This window comes from Gymnodraco acuticeps, unplaced genomic scaffold (genome assembly GCF_902827175.1).
Source record: "Gymnodraco acuticeps unplaced genomic scaffold, fGymAcu1.1, whole genome shotgun sequence".
Taxonomy (NCBI): domain Eukaryota; kingdom Metazoa; phylum Chordata; class Actinopteri; order Perciformes; family Bathydraconidae; genus Gymnodraco; species Gymnodraco acuticeps.
Window position 1 is genome coordinate 27,400 of NW_022990571.1, and position 14,907 is coordinate 42,306.

The 14,907-nt window shown below is 40.5% G+C and overlaps 1 protein-coding gene across 1 annotated transcript; it reads left to right on the plus strand.

Annotated features, from left to right (window-relative positions):
• The first annotated feature begins 1,151 nt into the window (after nt 1–1,151).
• LOC117553813 (nuclear factor 7, brain-like) lies at nt 1,152–2,927 on the plus strand. Its single transcript, XM_034227883.1, has 2 exons — nt 1,152–1,393; nt 1,489–2,927. Exon 2 carries the CDS (start codon nt 1,506–1,508, stop codon nt 2,886–2,888), a length of 1,383 nt encoding a protein of 460 aa, XP_034083774.1. The 5' UTR covers nt 1,152–1,393; nt 1,489–1,505; the 3' UTR covers nt 2,889–2,927.
• The last annotated feature ends 11,980 nt before the right edge of the window (nt 2,928–14,907 follow it).

Sequence of the window (14,907 nt, forward strand, 5' to 3'; positions counted from 1 at the left end):
ATTTCAAAACATCCTACGACTCCTTGAAGGCTATTAAAACTCACATCCAAAAACCTCTGGAAACTCGTTATAATCCCCCCAAAAACATTACTTTCTGAGAGTCTCGTATTTATTATTTTGCATTCTATCTGATTATTATCATCTATCCATTTTTGTTGTTTTGTTGGAGATTGAAGTCATATTTCTGATAAAACAACACAAATATTAACAGACAATATCAAAAATAAAATGTACCCTTTATTTAACAAAGCTTCATTTATATTCCTTAGTGTCAATTTCGCCCTACATGTTTATCTTACTGACCAGCCTTGAGCAGCCGTTATCTCCCTTAAGGAGGGGCTGCCCTAGCAAGTTGTTGTTGTTGTTACCAGTTTATGACCGGGCAGCTCTCGGTCAGAGATAGTTATTGCTGTGGGACACCTGGAACACATCCTTCTCGGGGTGTAGATGACCCCGAGCCATAAGCGACAACAACTGTGATTCAGTGTCCTCAGCTGTTTAGTCTCTCTATTGAAGAATGTTGATTATTCTCTCAGAACTAGTTCAAACCTGGAGCTACAGGAGGGCTCTTCAGAACTGATTGTGGCATCTCTGTGGTCAACTCGTGGCTCGTGACATGTCTTGTGAATTCTCCGGCCGAAGCTCCGAATAAACCGTCAGTGTTTGCCATCAAAGCTCCAGCTCTCCTCGTGTCTCTCTGAGTCCTGACTCCACTTGCTTCAGAAGTTTCCCCCACAGTTTGTATTAGTAAAGTAATTCATTATGAATTTACTCCAGGTGGAACTAAACTCTGATTTAAGAGTTTATTATATTTCACATCATTCATCCACATCTGTGAAGTAACTAAAGGTGTTAAATACATGTAGTGGAGGAAACCATTTACCTCTGAACTGTAGAGGAGTAGAAGTACACAGTAGCATACAATGGAAATACTCAAGTAAAGTACAAGTACCTCAACATTGTACTTAAGTACCGTACTTGAGTACATGTACTTAGTTACATTACACTTCTGGGTCTCTTCTCAGGGCCATCCAATCTCTGTACGCACCAAGAGACGGACTTGTTTCCCTCTCCAATGAAACATGAGTTTATAGTTTGACTCCTCCTCTACAACTTCAATGCAGCAATGATGAGACACACCCTGAGTCACATGAGAGGAGACAGAGTTCAGCAGAGGAGGCGTGACAGAGCTCCTCCCTCACTGACTCACTGAGACAAACCAGGAAACAGTTTGTTCCTCTTCCTCACTGCAGAGAGACAGACGGACTGAAAAACAGACGATCACATTCACCTTCAGACCAAACTAACAACTTCCTCTGAGTTCAGCTACAGGAGAGAAAAGTGGAAACTGCAACACTGCTGCTTCAACCTGCGGACCCTCCCCATGCTGAAGGTGAGTCTCCAAACAACACTCACAGTGAATTTCAGTCAGTAGAGGAGGGGGAGGGGAGCCGTGACTGACTGCACTTCCTGTCTGCTGTGTTTCAGCTTCACTCAGAGACAACATGGCTTCCAGGTTAGAGGAAGATCTCTGCTGTCCGGTCTGTCAGGACGTCTTTAGAGATCCTGTTGTTCTGTCCTGTAGCCACAGCTTCTGTAAAGCCTGTCTGCAGACCTGGTGGACGGGGAAAGAAGCAAAGGAGTGTCCAGTCTGTAAGAGAAGATCTTCAAAAGTTGAACCCCCCTGTAACCTGGCTTTAAAGAACCTGTGTGAGACCTTCTTACTGGAGAGAGGTCAGAGACCTTCAGAGGCTCTCTGCAGTCTGCACTCTGAGAGACTCAGACTCTTCTGTCTGGACCATCTGCAGCCAGTGTGTGTCGTCTGCAGAGACTCAAGAACACACACCAACCACAGATTCAGACCCATGGATGAAGCTGCTCAGGATCTCAAGAAGGAGCTCCAGAAAGCTCTGCAGCCCTTTCAGGAGAAACTGAAGCTCTTTGAAGAAGTTAAAGTGAAGTTTGATCAAACAGCAGGACACATGAAGGTCCAGGCTCAACACACAGAGACGCAGATTAAGGAGCAGTTCAAGAAGCTTCACCAGTTTCTAGAAGAGGAAGAGGAGGCCAGGATGGCTGCACTGAGGGAGGAAGAGGAGCAGAAGAGGAGGGTGATGGAGGAGGAGATGGAGGCTGTGAGCAGAGAGATAGCAGCTCTTTCACACACAGTCAGAGCCACAGAGGAGGAGCTGAGAGCTGAAGACGTCTCCTTCCTGCACAACTACAAGGCTGCAGTGGAGAGGCTGCAGCGCCCCCTGCTGGAGGCTCCACAGCTGCCCTCAGGAGCTCTGATAGACCAGGCCAAACACCTGGGCAACCTCAGCTCCAACATCTGGAGCAAGATGAAGGACATGGTGTCCTACTCTCCTCTCATCCTTGACCCAAACACTGCTCATCTAGAACTCATCCTGTCTGAAGATCTGACCAGTGTGAGACGAGGAGAGAGACAGAAACTTCCTGATAATCCAGAGAGGTTTCATCATAACCTCTCTGTCCTGGGCTCTGAGGGCTTTAACTCTGGGACTCACAGCTGGGATGTCCAGGTTACAGACAGTACACACTGGTTACTGGGTGTGTCAGCAGAGTCTGTCCCGAGGAAGGGAATCATACGGTCTGGATTATGGATGATAGGGTTCTATAAAGGTAAATACTATGCATGGTCGCCATCAGAACCAGACACTCCTCTCAGCCTGAAGGACCTCCAGAGGGTCAGAGTGAATCTGGACTGGAACAGAGGAGCGTTGTCGTTCTCTGATCCTGACACTAACACACTCATACACACCTTCACACACAATTTCACTGAGAGGATGTTTCCATACATTAACACTGTGGGGGAAGTGAAGATATTACCACTGAAGGTGTGTGTGACAGTGGATCAGAGCAGGTAGAGATAAACAGGATCATTATATAGTAAGATGATCAGACACACACACACACACACACACACACACACACACACACACACACACACACACACACACACACAGATAATTATCCGGTCAGATGAACAGACAGTCTGTCAGGCAGATTGATCAGTCACTTATAAGTCATTTAAACACTTAATGAGTTCATCAGTACAACATGACTGACACACGGTGGCACTCACACTCTGAGTGAGTGAGTGTGTGTGTGTGTGTGTGTGTGTGTGTGTGTGTGTGTGTGTGTGTGTGTGTGTGTGTGTGTGTGTGTGTGTGTGTGTGTGTGTGTGTGTGTGTGTGTGTGTGTGTGTGTGTGTGTGTGTGTGTGTGTGTGTGTGTGTGTGTGTGTGTGTGTGTGTGTGTGTGTGTGTGTGTGTGTATTGTTTTCTCTGCGTGTTTTTATCCTGAGTGAAGATAATGTGTCTGTTTGTCGGTATCTTGAATTCTATTAAAACCAGCAAACTTATATTTGTCCTTCTCATTTATGACTGTTTACCTCAACAATATCCTCCAATGGTTGTGGTGATGAAAAAGTTGACAAAAAAACTATTTTATTGAATGTTTTATACCCTTATGTAACTGCTAGATTCTTACTTTTCTTGTTTTGGTGGTAGGAAAAATAAATGTTGTGAATAGTCTAGGCTAAAAACAAGCCTCAGAAACTGTAATCCAAAGCGATGTTTGGTCTCATTTTGAACTGGAGCAGGTCATTGGTTCAAATGGATGGACGTTAATGTCTGCTATGGCGGTAAAACCTAATTCATTGTTTCAATATATTCAGAAAAGGACCAATAGTAGTCAGGATGGCCGAGTGGTCTAAGGCGCCAGACTCAAGGATCGACTCCTTCCTGAACAAAGGGACTTCTGGTCTCCGATTGGAGGCGTGGGTTCAAAATGTATTTGAATAACTTTCAACCGTGCATTTTACTTTGACAACTCATGGATTTAAGGTCCCATTCTCTTCATTCAACCTCCAAAATCCAAATCAACACTGACCATCAGCAAATAACATATATTGGGAAATATATGATGTATGATTATAATCTCTCTTAACCCTCCCTATATACATTTGGGAGTGGGATTTGAACCTACGCCTCCAATTGGAGACCAGAAGTCCCTTTGATCAGGAAGGAGTCGATCCTTGAGTCTGGCGCCTTCGACCGCTCGGCCATCCTGACTACTTTTGTTTCAAAGGTTTGTCTGGAATAAAGTAAAAATAAAAAACACAAAGCAAAACACAAGTCAGGAGTGCGATTTAAAGCCCCATTTTAACACGTCCAAAAGTCTGGGAGTTCTTTACCTACGTTTGGGAAACATACGATACATGACTATATCCTCTCTAAATTACGATATGCAATTTTTAACGAATGTAACGGAAACATGCTGAAATATTTGTTCATCTCTCGAAAATGATGGTTTGTTTCCCACGCTCAATGTAGTCATTAATGTATGTCAGGATGGCCGAGTGGTCGAAGGCGCCAGACTCAAGGATCGACTCCTGCCTGATCAAAGGGACTTCTGGTCTCCAATTGGAGGCGTGGGTTCAAATCCCACTCCTCACTAAATGCATGTAACTTTCAACCGTGCATTTTACTTTGACAACTCAAGGATTTAAGGTCCCATTCTTCTCCATAAATCCGTTGTTTTACCGACTGTAAAAACAATAAAGTATGTATATTCTTATTCCAAAGCCCTATCATTCTTCATTGAATTAAATATCGAAAATCAAACCACCGCAGCCCGGCATAGCGTGGAATAATCTCAATGTTCTTTGCAGCATTTTAGACACATACGTTCAGCCTGATTTAAAGTCTGTGGGTTTGTTGGAAACCTTGAAATCTCTTTTACAATTTAAATAACGGTCTGTCTGTTTGAATGATGACATGCTGCATACAATGCATTTGTTATAATGCAGCAGCTGAAGGGTCCATGGAGTTCAGAAATACTTTATTTTTCTTGGCATAGATATTCCATTTAAATGATGTATTGGCTTTGTAGAGCACATGGATTTTGTTCCATCTTCTTTCCATCTTTCTCCTTCAATTGACAAAGAGATGTTGGGTAAATGTAGATTCTTTAACTAATACTGAACAGTACATGCAATTAAAAGCATGTATTTCTTTTCACAGGAAAGTGATTTGATGGTTCTTGGTTTCACAGATTGTTTTTAACGAGTGTGCTGTGTTGTTCTGACCACTACACAGATAATTGAAAATAGATATACATGCATTTAGCAGGAATGTGTGGTCCATGGATGATTGAACTGACCCTCTGGTGTGTGTGAAGGTCAGCAGACACACAGGGTCAAAGGTCAACATTACACTGTGAGTGAGGGCAGATTGCTCTTAAGGCTGTGTGTGTGACGGCGAGAGATAAAGAGATATCTGAAGAAACAACAGAAAGCAAACGTCAAACAAAGGAGATTAAGACGTGTGATGTTAGAGAGATGATCGTTTCAGGTGTATCGCCTTGAATGTAGAACTCAGTTTTCTCCATTTATAGAGTGTAAGAAATTAAAATCAATGTCTAAATGACGTAATTTAGTTTAAACATACTGTAAGCTTAAAACTGTTTTATTCTGAAAATACTTAATTTCTGGTTAGCATTAGCTTGTGGCTAACGTTATTGCTGAATGTTAAATTAATGTACAGTTTTATTTTGAAAAGCTTTTTTGAAAGGCGTCTCCGTTTTTACAATGACGTCACTTCCGGTTTCACGCTAGCAATGATTACAGCCGTTAAAATGCATTAGATAAAAAGTCATGAATGAGAATACTATAGAGAAAAGGCGTGTGGAGTTATACAATGAACACACAACGTCTAAACCCTCTGATTTACGTGATATCAGACACAGAAGAACTCGAGGAGGGAGGACCCCCTTTCGTCAGAGCCGCCACTGAGAGGAGGAGCCAGGATATTAGCTCGCTTCACGGAGAATCGCTCTCTCTTCTTCCCTCCCTCACGAACATGGCGCTATGTTCCTGATTTGCTCTGTTTGTTTCAAAACCACGTTACTTTATTAAATTACCCATTTTTAACCTTTTCGAGACTGCATTGTCTCTTTTTAACTTCCTCCTGGACGTGAGAACAACGATCACGATCTTCAATAGGCAATGATGCAGCCAATTTGATGTATTTTAATATTTGTATATGAAGGTGCTGTGATACTACTGAATTGACCTGGGCATAGGCGGGGACTCAGCCAATTTCAGCCTACAGCCTACTATTTGGGGAGGACACAGGTGCACAGCATCAGGGATTGGGAATCACCAGAGGGAAGCCACACAGTTTTTCAACCGTGCGTGTTTTCGCCAACCCTGTCTCCTAAAAATTACGTTCCCACAGAACTAAACTGCATTCTCAATTACGTTTAGCTAGAAACGTATTTTCTCCCACGTTACGTTTGTTATGAACGTATCTCAAATACGTTTATTTTCTACATATCTTCTAGAAACATATCTTCTCCCACGTTACGTTCGTTATGAACGTATCTTAAATACGTTTATTTTCTACATATCTTCTAGAAACGTATTTTCTCCCACGTTACGTTCGTTATGAACGTATCTTAAATACGTAAACTTATTTTCTACATATCTTCTAGAAACATATCTTCTCCCACGTTACGTTCGTTATGAACGTATCTTAAATACGTTTATTTTCTACATATCTTCTAGAAACGTATTTTCTCCCACGTTACGTTCGTTATGAACGTATCTTAAATACGTTTATTTTCTACATATCTTTGCCATTTATTGCCTTGCTTATAATAATGATAATAGTCATTTATAAATATCATTTTAGAGCACACATTTGAAATCGAGAATCGGGCTCGATATATGGTTAAATTAAAATCAGTAGGCGAGGCTGTAATTTCGGCAGCTGTTACTCTCATGAGCGAGGCAGAAAATAATAGTTTTAACATGACAAAAAGCTGCTGTGTCGTTTATTGCACCTCAAAGATTAAAACAAATCCAGAGTTACTTGTTTCTGTACTTCCTCTAAGAAGAAAGGACAGTAAAAGAAGAGCTCTGTGGCTTCAGGCTTGATCGCCGTTCAAATGACAGCATTGGTTTCCCCAAAAGTGGGCGGGGCTGTAAAGTGACGTTTTACTATCATCTATTATTCAAAATCATTCTATTTATTCTAACGTAAATTACATGCCAGTGTTTTATCTTTTTATTTATTTGTTTTTATTTTAAATCGTATAATGTCGGACTTTTTTCCCGTCTGTGAGGAAAATAAATGGGGTTTAGCGCCTCAAAATACTGAAATCTGTATTTTTTAAAAATCTTTTCCTTCTAATTTGTTATTCTTTCTAAATAACACACTGTTATTTACTCAACCATAACACACAATTATCCTTGTTTTTATTTATTCGTTTAATTCTATAATCTTGGGCTTTTTTAGCCGTAAATAAAGTCACCGGAAACAGACGGGACATTTCGAGCGATACACACCACAAACCCACCGAACTGATTACCCAAGATCCTCAGCTTGAAGCTCGTTGATTGGATGTTTTAGCCGCAATAAACGCTGGGATATGGTGTTAATAAGTTGTGATATCCGAAAACGAAAAATAAAATAATACCTAAGTCAGAATGTTCTTGCTTTTCTCTTTGGAAGTCATCACATAACGGCATTGTAATACACGGTTCGGCTGCATTAAATATTATACATCTGCCGTAGTTCTTTATTTATAGAGCCCTGATGAGAAGACTTCTAGACAAACATGAGGAACTGCCGCCAAAACTGAATACTTGATGTGGATCATAAATATATCAACAATTAAACAACATCTTCAATTTCTTTTCACAAAATACGTCTCCTTGCAGTATCAATAGTAATTCGGCTGACTTTTATATTTGATCCAATTGGTAGATAATAGGTTATATTTACACCATAACGGTGCACAGCTGATAGAAAAGGACTTGTAGTTTTTAAAGATATTACTGATTTTCTTTGAATATAAGAATGTAAATACTGAGTTGAGAGAATAGTCAGGGGATTTGGGTGATGGGTCAGAATTTCAATAGCGTACCATTAAATGACGGATATACCTTTCTGTCTGTAATGTTTTACAAATCAGATATTAATGTGTAGAAGTAAAACATGTGAAATAATATAGCAATATCCTGTAAAATTATGTAAAAACATGAATAAAACTACACATCTTCAGATGTTATACATACATAAGTGTTCTACACTAATAATACAAAGTTATTATTAGTATGCTGTGTGTACCTTGTGTGCACCGCCTAGTGGTTAAAGCACGTTATTGAATTATTTTTGTTGAATAATGTTATTTGATGAAAACAATATTAAGAGTACATACTTTCATAGGGGGAAAGTAGAAGGTCAATGATAGAAATATAGAATATAAAAAGTCAAGAAGATACTATAAGTGATCTCTACAATAAAACAGTTTAGTGCCGGATGTACAAAGATATTAATAGGAGGATGTGCAAAACAGAAAAACGAATTAACCTTTATTAACACATTAAAGAATACTTTAGGTTAAGGTCTTATTTTAAACAAGAAAAAAGCTTTGGGGGTATCTATCTACCGATGAATATTAAGCCTGACAAAGTACTTAACGTCTAATATATTGCTTTCCTGCAATGTTAACTATGTTGAAGCACTTCTTTTAACTGATATTATACACATTAATTATACTCTTATGTATGTAGATAGAATAAGAAATGTGCAGAATATGACAGTTTAATGGTGGAGGTACACACATATTGATAGATGTCTTGTAATGCGCTGTTGAGGAACCTGCGACCCAAGTTGTGTATATGATCAATAAACCTTAGAAAATCTTGAAATCTTGAAAGGGATGTGCAAAATAGTCATTATACAGTTTTTAATTAACTATTAGTAGAGAATAACGAGTAATGAATATACTTTATAGAGATCTGCAGATAAATGTTTCGTCTTCTCAAGCACCACCTATCAAATATCTCTCCTGATTGTTGGCACTTGACAATCACCTTCCCTGAATTTTACTCAGGTGTAACTAAAGTCTGCTTTAAGGGTTGTTTATATTTCACATCATTAATCAGAATCTGCAAAGTAACTAAACTAAATGTAGTGGAGTAAAAATACCAGGTTAACCTCTGAATTGTAGTGGAGTAGAATTACAAAGTAAGCTGTCGTGTGGGTATATATTAATGCTGCCCATTATGGATATAAGCGATTTTTACCCATTTAGTAATTACATGTTTTAAATGTGTACACACCAATGTGTTTCCTATCGCCTAAACCTCCAGGGCTGTACACAGTTTAATACTGGCAACTTCTAATTTGGGGAAAAACGTCTTTTAAAACTACAATTCCCAGTAGATACGTGCCATAGAGAACATGTTGCGAAACACAATAGCCAGCATGTGTATTTCTCGGGGGCGTTCGAGTCCAGTTTTGAATAGTCTGCCGTGGTTTCGTTCCATTTCAAAGAGCTTGACGCTCGGCGTAACCTTGGCGCACTGCCACTCCAACATCACGGGGTTAGTCAACGGGACTGTAGTCCCAAACGATAGCTGGGGATTATGGGTAGTGTAGTGTCTTCGGCCATCCTAAATCTCGAAATGTCCCGTCTGTTTCTGGTGACTTTATTTACGGCTAAAAAGCCCAAGATTATAGAATTAAACAAATAAATAAAAACAAGGATAATTGTGTGTTATTGTTGAGTAAATAACAGTGTGTTATTTAGAAAAGAATAACAAATTAGAAGGAAAAGATTTTTAAAAAATACAGATTTCAGTATTTTGAGGCTCTAAACCCCATTTATTTTCCTCACAGACGTTTATACGATTTAAAATAAAAACAAATAAATAAAAGATAAAACACTGGCATGTAATTTACGTTAGAATAAATAGAATGGTTTTGAATAATAGATGATAGTAAAATCTACGTCACTTTACAGCCCCGCCCACTTTTGGGGAAACCAACGCTGTCATTTGAACGGCGATCAAGCCTGAAGCCACAGAGCTCTTCTTTTACTGTCTTTTCTTCTTAGAGGAAGTACAGAAACACGTAACTCTGGATTTGTTTTAATGTTTGAGGTAAACGACACAGCAGCTTTTTGTCATGTTAAAACTATTATGTTCTGCCTCGCTCATGAGAGTAACAGCTGGCGAAATTACAGCCTCGCCTACTGATTTTAATGTAACCATATATCGAGCCTGATTCTCGATTTCAAAGGTGTGCTCTAAAATGATATTTATAAATGACTATTATCATTATTATAAGCAAGACAATAAATGGCAAAGATATGTAGAAAATAAACGTATTTAAGATACGTTCATAAGGAACGTAACGTGGGAGAAAATATGTTTCTAGAAGATATGTAGAAAATAAACGTATTTTAGATACGTTCATAACGAACGTAACGTGGGAGTAAATACGTTTCAAGCTAAACGTAATTCAGAATGCAGTTTAGTTCTGTGGGAACGTAATTTTTAGGAGACAGGGTTGGTTTTCGCTTATATTCTGTTTGTTTTGAGTTAATTTCAGTTTATTTATTTATCACAGTTAGTTGTTTAGTTATCAGTTAAACACCCGGCTCTTGTTTTGCTGTCATCATCCTGCAATCCAAATAAACATCTTAAATGCACTCAAAGAGAAGACCTGATTTGCTGTCAACACCACGCGTCTGGAAAAGCTTCACACCATATCCCTCAAGGCAAATATTTGTTGTTCGGTTGCCTTTACATTAGTTGAAAAACTCGCTTCCAAAGACGGATGGACACAGGAGGACAGCGCTGTATTCATTGACTTTTCCCGACTTAAATCCACGTTACGCACCCGCAAGAGGAACGGGGACGGACCAAACATCAAAGTCACGGTAGGAGTATTTATGAATGAATAAAAGGTTGCGGAGGAGAGTGGCCTTCACGCAACGGGATACAGGCAAATCCCATAAAGTAATTCTAAACAAAGCCTCCGTGGATTGCTGAATAATGGCCATGAGTAACGAGGAAAATCAGGAAATGAACGCAGAAATGAACGCTGCTGTCAATCAAACTGAAAGGAGGATGGGCTTGGTAAAAGGAAAGCTCAACTCACATATAAAGCAGCGGAAGCAAAGATATTATCTGCTAAAGGACAGGAATTCTGGGATAAAGCAATTGTGTAAAATGGCAAAGGAATTGGAACAAATTATGATTTCAGATGGAAATGTTTCTGACATGCAAATCAAACATGAAATGTTGTGGAAACTGTCTGGGGAAACTACAAGGTTGCATGAGTCATTAAAACCTTTGTTGCCTGAGGATGAAATGTTTAAACAAACGGAATGGTTTCAAAATCAAATGCACAATGTTAAAGGAGTAATACACAAAATGGAAAATTGGGTTTATGCAAACAGGGAGAAATGCATACAGGTTGTGGATGATGAAAATGATGTGTTACATGCAAATGAGGAGCTGGATAATATTGGGCCAAATGACAGTATTTCTAACATTGGTGACAAAACAAATGTGTGAGGTGGAAGCTCTGGCCATTCAAGGTCCTCAAGGTCAACAACGTGCTCTGCACGTATCAAGGCAGAGGCTGAAAGGGCTGCGCTCCTGGCTTTGGAGGCTGCTCTCAAGGAAAAGCATGAGCTGGAAGCTCAAGAGGCTCAAATTAGGAAGAAAAGGGAATTGCTTGAAGTGCAAAGTCAGATTGCTGCGCAGACAGCAAAAGTCACAGTACTCCGAAACAGAGGGTCTGACATAGGAGTCACAAATGGAACAAATTCATATGTGTCAAAACACGAGCCAGCTCTCAAATCCTCTGCTGTGCCATTTGTTCCACAAACTTCAAGTTGTACCGTCAATCATCCACCGACAGGAGGCAGTAAAACTACAAAACCCACTCAATCACATCAAAATCCATACAACCAGTACAATCCACCAACAGGAGCTGCTAAAGCTGCAATGCCATTACAGTCTCAGCAGCTACAGGATCCATACAACCAGTTCAATACTGCAGCTACAATGCCAAGTGGAACAGGGGCACGGCGCAAAGAAACCATTTCACAAGGAACCAGATCAAAAACGTATGCTTTAAATCACATCCCAAGCATGCCTCAAAGGTCTTTGCAGTCACATCCCAGTGCATATACACAACAGCAATGTATCCAAGTCGATGAGGACCAAGGCAGAATGCCTCAAAGATCTCGTCAGTCATATCCAACTGCACAGCCATCACAGCAATCAAACCAAAACAAGGAGGAACCGGACCAAGGCAATATTCTCACCATCATGCAAAAGCAAAACGACATCACAGCATTACTAGTGCAACAGCAGTCTTCATTATCATTACCCCCAAGGGACATACCAGTAGGGATGGGTATCGTTTGAAATTTATCGATTCCGATTTCGATTCCGGTTCTGCTTATCGATTCCGGTTCTTATCGATTCCCCGTTTCGATTCCAAAATTGTAAAATAAAGAGGTCAAACGTTTAGATAACAAAAATATATTTATTCTTAAAAGCTTTAACTGAAATTGTTACTAAAAAATATACATGCAATACAAATGTATTGCACAATAGCTGTGCTTTATTTTAACTGAGCTATGCCTGTGGCAAGCTATTAACAGGCATTACACTGTGCCTTTTATTTTTATTTTTTAGTGTAGTGGAGCCTCACTTCAGAGTGTTTACCGCGACCTATCTTTGGTGTTATGAAGTGACTGAGCTCGTGAAATGTCTACGGGAGGGCGGGGGAGCATCGCTGCGGGGCAACTGTGGACCTCTGTCGCCTGTCAGCGCAATTTATATGATGCCGTTTAAAAAAATGAAGGGCGGTGCCGGCCGTCAGCGTACCGAGCCGGCCGTCAACGGCACGCTGACGACCGGCCGTTCTGTGATTCTCCAGGTCCGCCCTGTATTCCACCGGGTCACCGCAGCACCGCGGTGCAGACGGACCCGCTGGAATACAGGGTCTACCGCGTTTAGGAACCGTTAAGCAGAACCGAAATTGTGTATTTTGTATGGGTACCCGGTACCCGGCATTTTCTTATCGGTTCTCATCTGGAACCGAGTTTCGGTTCCCAACCCTACATACCAGTGTTTGATGGAAACCCTCTTGAGTACAACTTATTTGTCAGAGCTTTTGAAAATGGAGTGGAAGGAAAAGCTGCTAGCAGTGTAGACTGCTTATACTACCTGGGGCAGTACACTCGAGGGCAACCTAGAGAGCTGGTCAAGAGCTGTCAACACATGCCATCTGACAGGGGGTATCAAAGAGCAAGAATGCTTTTCGAAGAACGCTTTGGAAATGAGCAAAAAATAGCCACTGCATATATGGAAAAAGCACTTGGATGGGCACCACTGAAGTCAGAGGACATCAAAGCCTTACAAGCATTTTCACTATTCCTACGCGTCTGCTGTAACACTATGGAGGACATAGGCTACATGTCAGAAATGAATATGCCATCAAACATACGTGCTATAATCATGAAGTTACCATACAAACTGAGGGAAAAATGGAGAAACATTGCTTTTGAACATCAGGAGAGACGCCATCGTCAAGCATGTTTCCGTGACTTGGTCAATTTTATTGAGAGACAAGTGTCTATTGCATCTGACCCATTGTATGGAGACATTCAAGACACAGTTGTCTCATTCTCAAAATTCAAAGTTGGAAATAAAGTGTCACAGGGATGCATAAAGGAGAAAGGAAGCAGTTTCGCTCCATCTGTGGCAGCTGTTAACTCTGAAACTCAAAAGGAGAAATACTTACCTGATAAGTCAACAAAGGGACCTTGTCTGCTGTGTGAAGAGGGCCACAGATTGGAAGTGTGCCCCAAGATGGAAAAGAAGCAGCATCGGGATAAAATGGATTTCCTAAAAATGAAAGGTGCTTGTTTTGGATGTCTATCAGTTGGACACATGAGTAAAGATTGTCACAGTCGGCTGTCTTGTAAGTTGTGTAACCTGAAACATCCTAGCATTCTCCATATCCATGCAAAGGAATGGAAAGAAATCAAGTCAAAGGACTCACAGCAAGAAACAACAAGGATGAGTCAAGCCACTACTTCCAAGTAGTGTTAATTTCGTTAGCTATTTTTTAATTTAGTTTTAGTCTTAGTCCTGTGTTAAATTTCCTTTTTAGTTTTAGTCATATTTAGTCACCTTCATCCTGTTTTTATTTAGTCAAGTTTTAGTCGACTAAAAGTCTGAGCAGTTTAGTCAAAGAAAACTAATTATTTTAGTCTACTTTTTGTCAATAAAAACTGTTGAGTCTTTTTTAGTCATCAGATTGTATAGAACATTTCAGTGAAACTAGTCTAGCCAAAACCAATAATTTGTCATTTTAGTATATATAAATAAATAGGATTATATCTTGTCCTTATTTGATGAAAAACACAGGTTGAATGATTGAGAAGCTTTGCAGAGAGTATCTGGTCAGGTTTGTGGTGTTTTCACCAGCTGTGTTACGGGCCGGCCACACTACAAGCGTAAAATTCGCTTCCAACGCCCCAAGATTTACGCTTGGGGCGTTTCTTCGAGCCCCGCGACCAACAACCAATCAGAATCTCCATGTGAATCTCCCGCCCCGGACATACAAAGTGAAAAACCCCGGTTCTTCTCCACTATTGCTAAAATGGATGCCGGTGTTGTAGCAAGGGTAAGCAGGGTAACTCGTGTGTGTGCAAGGTTGCATTTAATGTATACATTGTCTCGCATGAGGCCGTGTAGTGTGCGTCGCTTCTGGGTACACCCGATACTCCGAAAGCGTCTACAAAGGGGGGAATACCACCTTCTCGTCCAGGAGCTCCGTCTCGATGACCGCCTTTTTCAGAGGTACTTCAGGATGAGTTCGACGAGTTGCTCGGAAAGGTGGGCCCACTGATTACAAAGGTGGACACCCATCTGCGTATGTCAATCGGCCCCGCCGAGCGACTCGCCATCTGCCTACGGTACGTTTTGTGTATTTCTACTTCTTTAATCTGACTGTATAGAAGGAGAGAGAATGCACGAATGATGACTGAAGTCTGTGAT